The sequence below is a fragment of the Carettochelys insculpta genome, chromosome 8 (assembly GCF_033958435.1).
Source record: "Carettochelys insculpta isolate YL-2023 chromosome 8, ASM3395843v1, whole genome shotgun sequence".
NCBI classification, from domain to species: Eukaryota; Metazoa; Chordata; order Testudines; family Carettochelyidae; genus Carettochelys; species Carettochelys insculpta.
The window spans coordinates 66,988,059-67,001,485 of record NC_134144.1 but is presented as its reverse complement, the minus strand read 5'-3'; the positions used below and the strand labels follow the sequence as shown (position 1 = coordinate 67,001,485).

Genomic DNA, 13,427 nt, shown 5'->3' with positions numbered 1-13,427 from the left:
AAAAAATGTGTCTGTGTACCAATGGTGTGTATACCTCCTGTATTTGTACATGTACACACACAGAACAAGTGCATACAACACACACACACACACACACACACACACAGAGAAAGGAACTGCGCAAATCACTGAGCTACGTAGTCAGTACTCAGAAATGAACATTTGACATTTAGTGCTGGTGCAACAGAGTGCACTTGTCTTATTTGTTTATCACCAACAATGTGTATCTGCAATAGCTTCTTGGAAATCCTATTTGAACTCTCATAGTACTATTAAAAATACAGCAGGTTTTTGTATTTGAAAGACCCTTCTTACTCAGGAGTGCAGCCCATCTGCAATCTGTGTGGAGACCCTTCAGATCCAGAAAAGTGAGGACAATCTGCTAAACCAAAGGAACATAGTTTTAATATCTACCAATCAGCCACAGCACTGCCAATATTCTCTATCCTGATGCTATCACAGAAGACCACGACTATCACTAGCTGTTGCTCAGTAACATGTTCAGCGTGCATGCCGCAATTACAGTTCATTAAAAGCCTTCACAGACATTTAATTAAGTCACAGCAGTGCACCATATAAGCCAGGAATCAGGCATGAATTTTTGCCAGCCCAGTCACGTCTCAAACAGTTTGAGCAGCACTGTGGAAGCTCTAGGATTCATTTTTCACCTTTCGTCCTGTAACAAAAGAGGCTTTTAGCATTTTCTTAGGATTGTTCTTCTGGCCATTGCACTAGTCCTTGTATAGCCTACATATTTACTTATCTTTTAAGGAGAGCAGTACAGAATAACCATATTTAACCAAACTCTTTTCTTCAGGTTGCTGCTTCTACCCCTTCTTTCAAAGGGACATGCTCACATCTGTTACTATAAAAAAGTCACCTTTCTGGCCAACACTCTTCAGTAGATTCCCTCTGTGCACTTGAGTATCTGCTAGATTGGCATCTTTCTTCTGGTAGAATTTCAAAATAGCGTCCTTAGTTTGCAAAAGCCTTCCCCTTGTTTTCGACATCATGTAATACTTTTCATAAAACAGGCTCATGTTGGATCAGAGACTTGTGCTCTGTCTCTTGGTCACTCCTGGGCCTAAGAGAATCTTTGTCGGGTTTCTGGGTTTAATCGCCCGTCAGAAGCCTTTTTGGCTACCAACTTGTTTCAGTTCCTAGGCTCTGATGAGTAAAATCTACACTAGTGATGGATCAGCAATAGAACAACGTAAGAGACCGGCGAAGGCTCTACACTGAGGTAAATTTCATCATAGTGTGAGTCAAAGTGATACTACATAGGTTTGTGCTTTTCTGCTGTCTTTGCAACAGCTCTGTCGTCTGAGTTGAACACCATTCTTCCGGGTTACCCACACAGATTAGGTAGGCTGCCGCTGGGGGTCAGAGCAGTTGCATGAATATAGCTGAGGACACCCTGCCCACAGCAAAGTTTAAAATTAGAATAGTTGAGAAAGCAGTGCTCCAATTTCTCAGATACACAAGTAGGACATAGGACGTTGTGGTCTGACACCAAGGATGTCAGGTAACATTCAACAATTCCAGGCGTGTTCAGTAAACCACCTCAATAATTACACAGCAGCAGCAGAAATACCCCAGGGACATGTCAGGTAACTGGGAGATTTCTGTTTTTCCTGTTAAGCCAAAGAACCAAATCATGGTCCAATGGAGGTTAGTGGGAGTTTTATCACTCGTGTCTAGGGGATCTGGATTTTACTTAGTAACAGGACAGCAGGCAAAGTGTCATGTAAAGTACTGGCCTATCACCCTGGGAAGTCTGGTTCCTGTTCAACCTGAACAAAACTTGTTTTAAAGTGCCAAGGACAATGGGTTTTTGCATATATTGTCATTGTTCCTCATGGTGCGGGACAACCCCACATTCTGAACTAAACTCCTCAGTCCCATGCAAGCCTTTAATACGAAGCTTCTTTGCATGTAAAATTGATCCGAATTCAGCAGAAATTGAGTTATATACCCAGGGATGAGGTGCCTAGCTGAACCAACGGAGTAACAGCAAAGTTGGATTGGACCCTGCAAATTACAGAAATATTAGGTTCATTGTCTTTATTTCCCCATATAGAGCCTGACCGTGTAATAGCTTTGCCTAAGTAAGGACTGCATGGTAACTCCCCTGGGACTATCAGTAATCACATGCTAATGTATTGTTAATTCCAGTTTACCCACATCACTACTATTTGCACTGAAATTTTGTGTCACTTTTCCTGAGCGGTAATAACAATACCCAGCCCATAAACAGAACTTTCTCATCAGCAGCTCTTCACAAAGTGCAATATAACAAATTCACAATCATTATTTCTATTTCTCAGGTGAGAAAACTGAGGCACAGATGTGACTGACTTGCCTAAGGTCAGGAAGCAGTCTAGCAGCAGAGTTCCTAACAGAACCAAGGACTTTTCAGGCCCGTCCAATGATCCATCTACAAGGTCAGACTTCTTTTGAATAGTATCACTAGTGCAATGAATTTTAGTGAACCTGACAGTAATTTACATGCTTACAGACACAGTGTGCCCTCAGATACCTATGCACAATTCTAATGCATCTGAGGACAGCATTCAGTCCATGCTGATTAGGCCTTATGAGGACTACTGGTCCAGTTTTGGGAACTATATTTCAAGGAAGATGTGGAGAAATTGGAGAAGGTCCAGAGAAGAGCAACAAGAAAGATTAAAGGTCTAGAGAACATGAGCTATGAGGGAAAATTGAAAGAATTGGGCTTGTTTAGTTTAAAAAAGAGAAGACTGAGAGGGGGCATGATAGTGTTTTCAAGTACCGAAAAGAGGGTTACAAGAAGGATGGAGAACAATTGTTCTCCTTGGCCTCTGAGAATAAGAACAAAAAGCAATGGGCTTAAAATACAGCAAAGGAGGTTTAGATTGGACGGTAGGAAAAACTTCGTAACTGTCAGAGTGGTTAAATACTGGAATAAATTGCCAAGCGTGGTTGTGGAATCTCCATCACTGGAGGTATTTAGGAGCAGGTTAGACGGACATCTATCAGGGATGGTCTAGATGGTGCTTGGTCCTACCATGAGGGCAGGGGACTGGACTCGATGACCTCTCCAGGTCTCTTCCAGTTCTAGCGTTCTGTGATTCTGTGCTCCACAAAACCTGTTTTACTCAGAGATGGTCTGTGATGTGGTGGATAGTTTTTGTTCTGCACACACTGAATTTCCATTCATCCCTTTCTAGTATTATTTCCAGCAAGTTTATATGCAGCAGCATAAAAACCCTCTAGAGTTTAGGGTGTCTTTAAAATGGGTGGTGGTGGGGAAATAATTTACCCTGAACGCTCTGTGTATCATTGTAGATTCCCATTTTACAAATTAAGCTTAACAACAGTTCTGAGCACACATTGTTGCCACACTCAACAGTTTTTCCTTGTGAATTAAATAAGTTTAGTTCTATTTCACTGTGAGGTGGAATGATGATATGTCACAAGTACTAACTGGTATTAGTTAAGGTTTAACTAAATTTCTTTAAAGTAGACGATGACTATTTAAAGCTACAGTGATTCATAAGTTTAGACTTGGGCATTACTTATACACAAATAAAAACCACTTCTGGAAACACAGCAGAACTCTTGGAATGGAGGGCGGGGGTGGAGGGAGAATGTCTTGCCTTGTGAATAAAAAGGTGTATACATCTACACTGAGGTTGAGGTAGAAATAGGAAACAGAGTTGTCCAACGTCTCTGGGAAAGCATAAAAGGGGTTAAAGAAAAAAAACCCAGGGTGATATCATAGCAGGGGTTTTACTACAGACCACCTAACCCGATGGAAGTGGATGAGGCTTTACTGAACAACTAACGAAATCATCCAAGGCACAGGACTTGGTGATGATGGAGGATTTCAGCTACTCAAACATCAATTGGGAAAATGACATAGCAGGGCACAGATTACCTAACAAATTCTTGGAATGTTCTGGAGCCAATTTTTTATTTCAGAAAGTACAGAAAGCCACTGGGGAGAGGCTGTTCTACATTTAGTTTCGACACAGAGGGAGAAACTGGTTGAGAATCTGAAAGTGGAAGACCGCTTCGGAGAAAGTGATCACCAGACAAAGTTCATGATTCTAACGAATGGCAAGAGGGAAAACAGCACCATAAAGAAAATAAATTTCAAGAAGGCAGACTTGTGCTAACTCAAGGAGTTAGTAAGTAAGAGCCTATGGGACACATGTATAAGTGGAACAGTTCGAAAGATTTGGCAAGTTTTCACAGATACATTAGTAAGAGGCAAAAAGGCAAACTATGTCACTTCATAGAAAAGAAAGGAAGCACGGCAAGGGACTGCCCAGGTTTCAACCAGAAGATCTACAGTAATCTGAAACTCGAAAAAAGGAGTCCTATAAAAAAGTAGATCAAAGGAGGAACATAAAAAAACCAACACAAGCATGTAGGGATAAAATTAGAAAGGCCAAGTAACAAGATGAGCTTAAACTAGCTGGAAACAACGGGTAACAAGAAAACATTCCACAAATACATTAGAAGCATGAGGCAGATCAAGGTCGGGGAGGTCCCGTTACTCAATGGGACAGGAAAGACGACAAACAGAAAATATGGAAATGGAAAAAACGCCTCACACAGTGAATGCCAATGAAAATGAGACAGGATCTGAGACTAAAATAGAGAAAGAACAAGTTAAAAATTACTTATAGACAACTTAGATGTTTTCAAGTCAGCAAGGCCTGATGACAGACACTCTAAAATACTCGAGGTGCTGACTGAGGACATGTATGAACCATCAGCAATCATCCTCAAAACCTAGTGCCATGGGGAGAGCGTCTAGAGGACGGGAAGAGGGCATAACATGCTCATCTATAAAAAGGTGAATAAGGACAACCTGGGGAATTCCAGATGGATCATCTTAACTTCAATACCCACAACAATAAAGGAGTAAATAACTAATCAGTCCATTTGCAACTCCCAGATCCATAGGTCTCAAATTGGGACTCAGGATGTGAACGTGGATCATGAACTCCATTTGAACGGGGTCACCAGGGTTGGCTTAGGCTTTGCTGGGACCTGAGGCCGAAGGTTGAGCCCCACTGAAGCCATTTTGTCATTAGAAGGGCATCACATTGCAGTGAAGTTGACCCTGGAGCTCCTCACGGGTGGCATGGATTAAGGAAGGTCAACAGGAGAAACGCTCTCATCAACCTTCTTCAATGTAGATAGCCATACCAGTCAACCGCTGATAAATCAATTTTAGCTACGCCAATTGCGTAGCTAAAATTGCATATCAGCAGTGGACTGCTATGTCCAGTGTAGACACAGCCTCACAGCTGGGCTTTCCATGTCTGGCTGCAAGGCAGTTTGCATTGCTGATATCTATTCCACAGTCAGAGAACAACAAGAAGTCTTGTGGCACCTCATAGACTAACAGATATTTTGGAGCATAAGCTTTCGTGGGCAAAGACCCACTTCATCAGATGCATGAGTGGGGGGGTGGTTTCAGAGGGATATTTAAAGAGTGAGGTGGAAATGGCCCACCTTGCTGAATAGACTTTGGCAGCTCTGGCCCTCCATCTTACTGGGACCCCACTCTTTAAATACCCCTCTGAAACCACCCCCCACTCATTCATCTGATGAAGTGGGTCTTTGCCCACAAAAGCTTATGCTCCAAAATATCTGTTAGTCTATGAGGTGCCACAAGACTTCTTGTTATTCTCGAAGCTACAGACTAACATGGCTACCTCTCTGATACTATTCTGCAGTCAGAGAACCTCAGTCCCCAGAGCTGGCAAGCTGATCCTTTTCACATGCACTAAATTCACTAAGAGAGAAAACTTTTCCTTCAGGTTCTTCTGGAATATAAACAAAGAATTGTGATGCAAATGTTTGGGAATGGATTCTTTATTCCACATTCGCCACAAAACATGTTTTTAATGTGGGTTCTTCAGAGCAAATTTTGGCTGTTTAAACTGGCCTGTGATCATTAAATTCATTATACAATAATGAACTGAACAACTTTATTGATTGCAAGCTTGCCAGAGACAAGGGCTTATAATTCTACATCAACCATTTGCTGCTGCTAACTCATGTCATGTCCACAGCTTGCATGGTGTGCCTCCTGACATCTGGCTCTTACTTATCCATCTATAAAACCATCGTTACAGCTGATCAGAGGTGGAAAAAGAATCCAAAAAGTTACTTGAGTAAAAGTGCATCCCTGGAAAACTACTTGAGTAAAAGCACATATGCACCCACATGAAGAGACACACATGTAACAATTTGGGTACTTTGTCCACCTCTGTTGCTGACAAATTAAGGGATGGATTACACGTGCACTCTGCTCACTTTTAGTAACAAATTAATGTTTTGGTTTAACTGAATAACCTACAATAAAGCTTTTTCAGCTAAGAGTATTAGCCTCATATGGACTTTAACAAAACAGATTCAGTAATCTCAGATCAGCCTCCAAGGCAGCGTGACAATTAGTAGCTGTTTAGATAGAAGTAGCCAGATCTCTGCAGTAAACGAAGCTATAAATGGACACTCCAAATATACAATGACCAAACTTCTTAACAATACTGGAATCTGATTGTCCTATGTACCCAAATTTACAGCAGCTCTTCATTTAATTTTGCATGCAGCAACGACGACACCTAACCGTGGAAACATTTTTTTTTCAGCTGTACAGTCCCTGTAGATTTTGTCTTTCACCTTTCAAGCCACATTTCTAATAGTTAAACAGAGCTTTACTGAGCTACCAAATAATTCACTCCAGCACAAACACACGCACTCTCTCTCAACACACTTTGCCAAGCAGTAAGTTGGTCAGACTGAAATGCCTGGGGTTCTTCTGAAGCCTAGAGATCAAGCATGAAATTTCATTTTTCATTTAATTCTTTTTGATTTAAAATGGAAATGCATATTCCAGATGGATTTGGATCTACTCTGAGGTTTGAAGTTATCAAAGCTGCTACCCAAGGCAGGAACTGTTCTGCTGAAGCTAGCACTTCTGTGAATAAGCCCTGAGGGGGACTGCCTCTCAACAGAGCACAAAAATGTTTCTCTAGATCTCACCAGCTTGTGCTAGAATGTGTATAACATGCAGGTGAAAGATTCCTTTGGAGATGCCTGGCCGATATCAACGAGCTCTGATGCATTTGCAGTACCCTTTGATACTCAAGGAATATTTTTAATACATATTAAGTCATGCATCATAAGAAGTAACCATTCACCATAAGAATTTGCTTATTTATAAGCAACAGTACCCCTTTTTACTTGAGTTCTGAAATGCAAACATCTTATTTTGGCATTAATACGACGTGAAACATTCAAACAATTAAGACTCTGCACATTTTACTGGTGAAATTTCTGGTATCTTTTGTTCTTCTGTGTCTTTCTGGGGACCTTCATCTTACTTTAAGGGTCTATTGTGACGAACTGCTAAACACCCTGAAACTTCCATTGGATTTGTCTTAACTCAGAAAAGTGCCCTTCATTTCAGCTGTTTCACCAACATATTAGCTAAATGCAATCTAAACTTTACCTTTTTCCTAGTGCAGATTCAGGGTGACGCTGTTAGCTCAATGTTAGTTCATCTGTTGTTATGAAAAAGCATCAACTTAGCTCGTATTAGATAAATCTGATCTAAAAACTTGACAGCTTTTTCTAGCTAAGACAAACCAACCACCTTTAATAGGAGCTGAAGGTACTCACCACTTTAGCGATATTTTTAAATACCATACCTCAGAGATTATATCAGATTTCTTTTGAAGCACATCATGTACAGAACATTTGATCTGTAGCTAAATGACCAAAAGAAATTACTTCCAATGTGGCTCCAACTGCCTACCAAAATACACACTTGATCAACCTACTTTCTCTTTGTATTGTAATGGTGAATAATTCCTCATTTTGTATGGAGGAAAATATGGACAAAGATATTTCAAAACACCCTAGAAGGGCCATACTGAGTTAGTCCAATAGTCTATCTAGACTAATATGATGTCTTGGACAGTATGCAATGCCAGCTGCTTCAGAGGAAATTAAAAGAACAGGGTAATTATGAGTGATCCATTCATCCCCTGCAGTCCAGTCCCAGCATCCAGCTGTTGGACATATAGGGCTACACAGAGCATGGTGATAAATCCCTGACCAGCTTGGATAACAGCCACTGACGGACCTACCTTCCATGAAGTTATCAAATTCTTTTTTTAAACCTGTTAGCTTTCAGCCTTCACAACATCCTGCAGCAATGAGTTCCACAGGTTGACTGCGTGTGGCATGAATAAATACTTTGTTTTGTTTCATTACACTTACGTAATTCCAAAACGTCAAAGGTTTTGTTTTTATGTCAATGGTTACATAATAGACATAAAGCTAACACAACACTTTGAAAATATTTTAATTAATTAATATTAAGAACTATATATAGGGGAAGTAAAACAAACAAACTTAAGAAAGCACCTAACCACGCAATTTTTAATTGTCTTCAGACCCATGCAGAGTAACAGTCCCACTTGCAAAAACTTATTGTTCTAACCTACCTTTCTTACATCTGAGCTCTTTGGTTCTGTTGTCCAAGTTATGATTCTAGATACAGCAAGTCTGTTCTCACTGGAGTTCACAAAGTCCGTTGGGTCCATCTGTCTTGCCAAGGACTCGATGTACTTCAGGATTGCAACTTTCACCTGAGAAATGTAAAAGGATATTGTCATCTTTTGTTGATGAGATGATGGAGGGTGGATCTCTCTCAGAAATAACCTGTGCCAAATAAAGCACTTGCAAGCTCTGCTCTGTAATAAGCTAGAGTGAAAAAGAAATACTAATTGGACAATCTTGTAGTTCACTGGACAGGCCTATACTAGTGTTTATGACTAATGAAGACAGAGCACCCTTCTGAAAATCTGTTACAAGATATACATACCTTTATGGAAAACTCCTATAGAATTTAAATGATAGGGTTTTACAGAAAATAGTCTAAAACCCTTTTGAATTTACTTGAGGATCTATAGAATTCCATAGTAGCCGTGTGTCATGTTTCAGAACCAAAAAAGAACCCTCTTGCTCCTCTACTGACTGCTGGGGCAGCTGCAGTCTAGCAATAACATCTATATGGAAGCATTTTCCATCTGGGAAAAACTTTGGACTCCTGTCTTTTTTGTTTTTTTTTTAAAGGGTCCAGGCTGGGTTTCCAGTAGGCCCTGAGTTCCTACTTATGGCAACAGCATTCTGCCTCTTGCATAAGAGACCTTATACATGCATCTAGAAAACAAAAGAAGGGCACTTAAAGCATTCTGTCGACAAATTCTCGACAGAACTCTGTCTTTTAGTTTGTTTGGATAGTATATAGACTAACACGGCTATCTCTCTGTTCCTATTCAACAGCTGAAGTTTTGTAACTTAGGTTGACAGCCTGTGGTAGTATGGACAAGACCCCTGTAAACAAAACAAATCTCAGGTTCAATATATCTCCTCCAGATCAGGGGAAAGCAACTTTTTTATGTCGGGGCTCCACTTTTCATCCCTGCAATTAGCAGCGCCCCACCCCCAATCAAATGTACTTCAAACCAACAGAAATTTCGATGGTTAGAAAATAAATGTGTAGAACGTAAAGATTTTATTAATTGGTATACAAATGTGAATACACATACATAAAAACATTAATATATTTCTGCATTTTCAATGAGATGGAGGAGCCCGAGACCAAGCAGCTGATTGTGCTGAGCCCCCCTCATAAAATTTCATGCCCTGCCCAAAAGGGCCCTCCCCCAGCTTTGTGCACCCATGCTCCAGACGTGCACCCATGCTCCAGACCACAGCCATCTCTGTATGAAAGAGACCCATTTATATTTTTTGTAATTAACAAGATCCATCTGCCAGGAAAATGCTTTCCTATCAAAGCTCCTAGAAACTGCCACCTTCCTTCAGTGTCGGGACCTTAACAGGTTGATACTACTCCTGAATGAATTTTTAAAGCACTTACATGACTTACAAGAACAGACTCCATTACCAAAATTCCTTCAGCATTAAGGTAACCAAAGCACTGCTGATTTCCTACTGAGATTTTCAAAAATGCTTTGATTTCAATGGGAATTAGGCACCACAGTCCATTAGAACCCCACTAGGTGCCCAGCTGCATCTTTGGGTGACTAAATACCTTTTAGAATCTGGCTCTTCTGCACTTGGTCATCTTGCCTGTGAATATTAGCTACTCACATACGATGAAGTGTTTTAAAATACACCCTGAGATTTAAAGGGACAGTGTTTATGCTGCAATGCCAAGGTTTCCGTTGCTTACCTTGAGGTTTGGTGTTTGAGTCTGATCTACAATAAATCTCATCAAAATGTTGAACTGCTGATCAAATGGAAAAGAATCCCTGTTCAGAGAGAAAAACAAACCCACAATTATTAGAGGCGGCACATTTTAATACATTTAAACTGACTTGCTAGATGTTCATGAACAAGTTTAAGAAGCTCAGCACTTCATAATAATGCACCTTTCATCATCCAAGTTGGGAGAAATGAAAAACAGCAACAAACACTGAGTGTGACCACAAAGAAAGATCAGTGTGCTTTTGCTTTTAATAGCCTAAAGTGCTAACAGAAAGGTAAGTATATTTGCTTGTATTATCATTTGAACCTCTTTAATCTGGCAAACCTAGCAAACATGGTATGCCAAATTAAAGAATTCTATCAGGTCATGTAGACACTGCAGGGTCTGGGCATGAGGGGGAATGGGGCACTTACCTAGCGTCTCATGCCAGGGGGGCACATGTGGTTTTCCATGCCAGGGAAAGTGAATTGGGGTGCTGCTGTTCTCCTGGGTGAGGGGTAGGGGGAAGAGGAGTGGCAGCACCTCCAACCACGGTGTTCCTGATTAGATATGCCCGGAATACAGAGGTTCAAGTATATTACCATAGCATGTAGGAGCTTTCATGAGGGACCAAGGCCCCATTGTGCTAGGTGCTGTACAAATACAGAACAAAAAGGTGGTCTCTACCTATTTTTAAACATATGAGAAATTATTCTACTCATATCTGTGTGAATGTAAATCAGAAATAACTCCACTGAAATGAATAGAGTTAAATAACATAAAATTAGTGCAGTTAAGAGGAAATATGGCCAATTATTTAAACCTGATTTTGGGGACTTTGCTTTTTTACACTGGCGAACATCCAGACTAACTTCTCTGTGAGCGTAGTACAGGTTGACACAGGCTGAATCTGGTCCATCTCTGGAAACCAAGTGCGGTGATGCTGTGTTTCTGAAACATTGTCCATCCACAAACAGAGTCTAGGAGGTGCATGACAGGTGACAGATTAAAGCATCCCTAGAACATTTGCACATCATACCTCGTTACATCCAGAGCTTTCTGAACTTTTGCCTGCACAGATCCCAGCAAATCTGCTCCCATTTTCTTAAGCAACTGCGTCAGAAGAACAAAGAGCCAATCTTGCAAATCGTCCTTGTGAATGATGATGAAATCTACCAAGGTTTCTAGGAACATGCTGAAAACCTGCAAATAAATGCCATTTTTTTTTAAAAAAGGGGGAAATTATGTATTTAATCAGAATTTAGCACAAGAGAACGTCTACAAAAATCTGCATTTCAGAATGATTTTGTTATAGACACCTTTACGTATGGATGTTCTCAGTGAACTGTCAGCACTAGACATTACTGACATCAAACATCCAGGATGTGCCATATTAAAATGTCACACTAAAGAGATTAGGAAAAGGGAAAGAATACACTTACTCTCTGATGTGAGTTCCACCGCAAAGCAGGCCATGCAATAAAACAAACCACTCGTTAGTACACAGAGTAAATCAATGCTGACTGCTCTGGTGCAATTTTCAGTGGATTCATAAATGGCTTATAAAAACTTTTAATCTCTCTTTTTTCATCATAGATTTTAAATATCATGCATCTTGGACTAAAACCATTCTCCTTACTCATATGAATAGGAACTTAAAGCCAAAAGGTATATTCAAATGAGTAAGTATAGCAGGATTAGGTATTTTAGTTGTCGTCTGCATATATCCCTTTATGAATTTATAATATGAAAAATTTCCCTGTTAGTTCTTTTTTCCACCTTCCCTAATTCATTGTAATACCTGTGGCTCAATCTGACAAGCCTGCCTAAATGCTACATGTATTCAACATGGACGAACCCCCTAATTAGTAGCTGTGGACAAAATTTTGACCTCAGTTGCACTGGTGTAAATCTGGAGTAACTCCCCTAATAATAAATGTGTGTCATAAAGTCAAATTGCAATGAAATCTACTAAGACAATAAAGTTGACTATTTATACCAATGTAACAGAAGAATTTGGTTTAGTGTAGAACAATCTAACTTTTCACAAGTTGCAAACACAATCACACCTGACACTAGTAATGCTACATCAGAGAGAAATTTACAAGCCGAAGCGTTGAGCTCTCTTGCATGGGAACTGCCAGACCACAGCAAACCAGTGATCCCATCTAGTGTAGTATCCTGTCCCTAATGGTGGCCATAAGAGATGCACCAAAGGAAGATCTGCAGTAGGCACATATGGAATAACCTCTTCATACAGGAAGTCTGCACCTGACCCCATCAGTTGCTACATGCCCTCAAGCACTAGGGTTTATTAATCTAACTATTACTTTTAATCCGTTCAAATATAACTGTGGATGGTCTCATCAGCTATATAAATGTCTAACCTTCTGGGCACAACACATCCCAGGTTCCCCAGTGAGGAGATCTGTCCAAAGCAGTATTACATTTTTCAGAAAAAAACGGAGGGGGGATTTGATAGACGTCTTCAACTACTTGAAAGGGGGGTTCCAAAGAGGATGGAGCAGGCTACTGTCAGTGCTGGCAGATGACAGAACAAGCAGCAATGGTTTTAAGTTGCAGAGTAGGAAGTCTAGGTGGGACATCAGGAAAAGCTACTTCACTAGGTGAAGCACTGCAATGGGTTTCCCGAGGGGCTAGTGGACTCCCCATCCTGAGAGGTTTTTAAGGACAGGCTTGACAAAGCTCTGGCTGGGTTGATTTTATTTGGGGTTGCTCCTGCTTTTGAGCAGGGGGTTGGACGAGATGATGTTCTGAAGTATATTCTAACCCTAATCTATGATACACACTCCTCTGATCTGACACTTCCTGTCCCTGCTTGCATGGACAGAATGCCAGAGTCAGAGGGGCGTTGTGTCTTGAGTACCTTCCAGGGGAGGGAGGGACAGACACTTTAGAGAAGGAAAGATTGGTAAATCTATAGAGAGATGTTCTTGTCCCACTGCTTAGAAAGATGGTGAAGTGCTCATATGATCAACATTGTTTTGCATGTAAATTTAAAAAAAAACAAAAAACAAAAAGTCAGCCAGCAGAGTTTCCAGACTGCTGCCTAGTACATATAAATGATAATTCATATAGTAACGAAACTGTGGCCTTTTCAGTATTCACAGATGTCATCATG

The 13,427-nt window shown here is 40.5% G+C and overlaps 1 protein-coding gene across 20 annotated transcripts in view; it reads right to left on the bottom strand.

Moving 5' to 3' along the window:
• The window catches only part of CLASP1 (cytoplasmic linker associated protein 1), a 247,601-nt gene that overhangs the window by 53,766 nt on the left and 180,408 nt on the right, over window positions 1-13,427 (bottom strand). For all 20 annotated transcript variants that reach the window (XM_075001118.1, XM_075001117.1, XM_075001119.1 and 17 more), the window contains 3 exons: window positions 11,325-11,488; window positions 10,271-10,349; window positions 8,517-8,660 (listed from right to left, as the gene is read on the bottom strand). In XM_075001118.1, coding sequence (XP_074857219.1) covers window positions 8,517-8,660; window positions 10,271-10,349; window positions 11,325-11,488 — 387 coding nt within the window. The remainder of the gene's footprint in view (window positions 1-8,516; window positions 8,661-10,270; window positions 10,350-11,324; window positions 11,489-13,427) is intronic.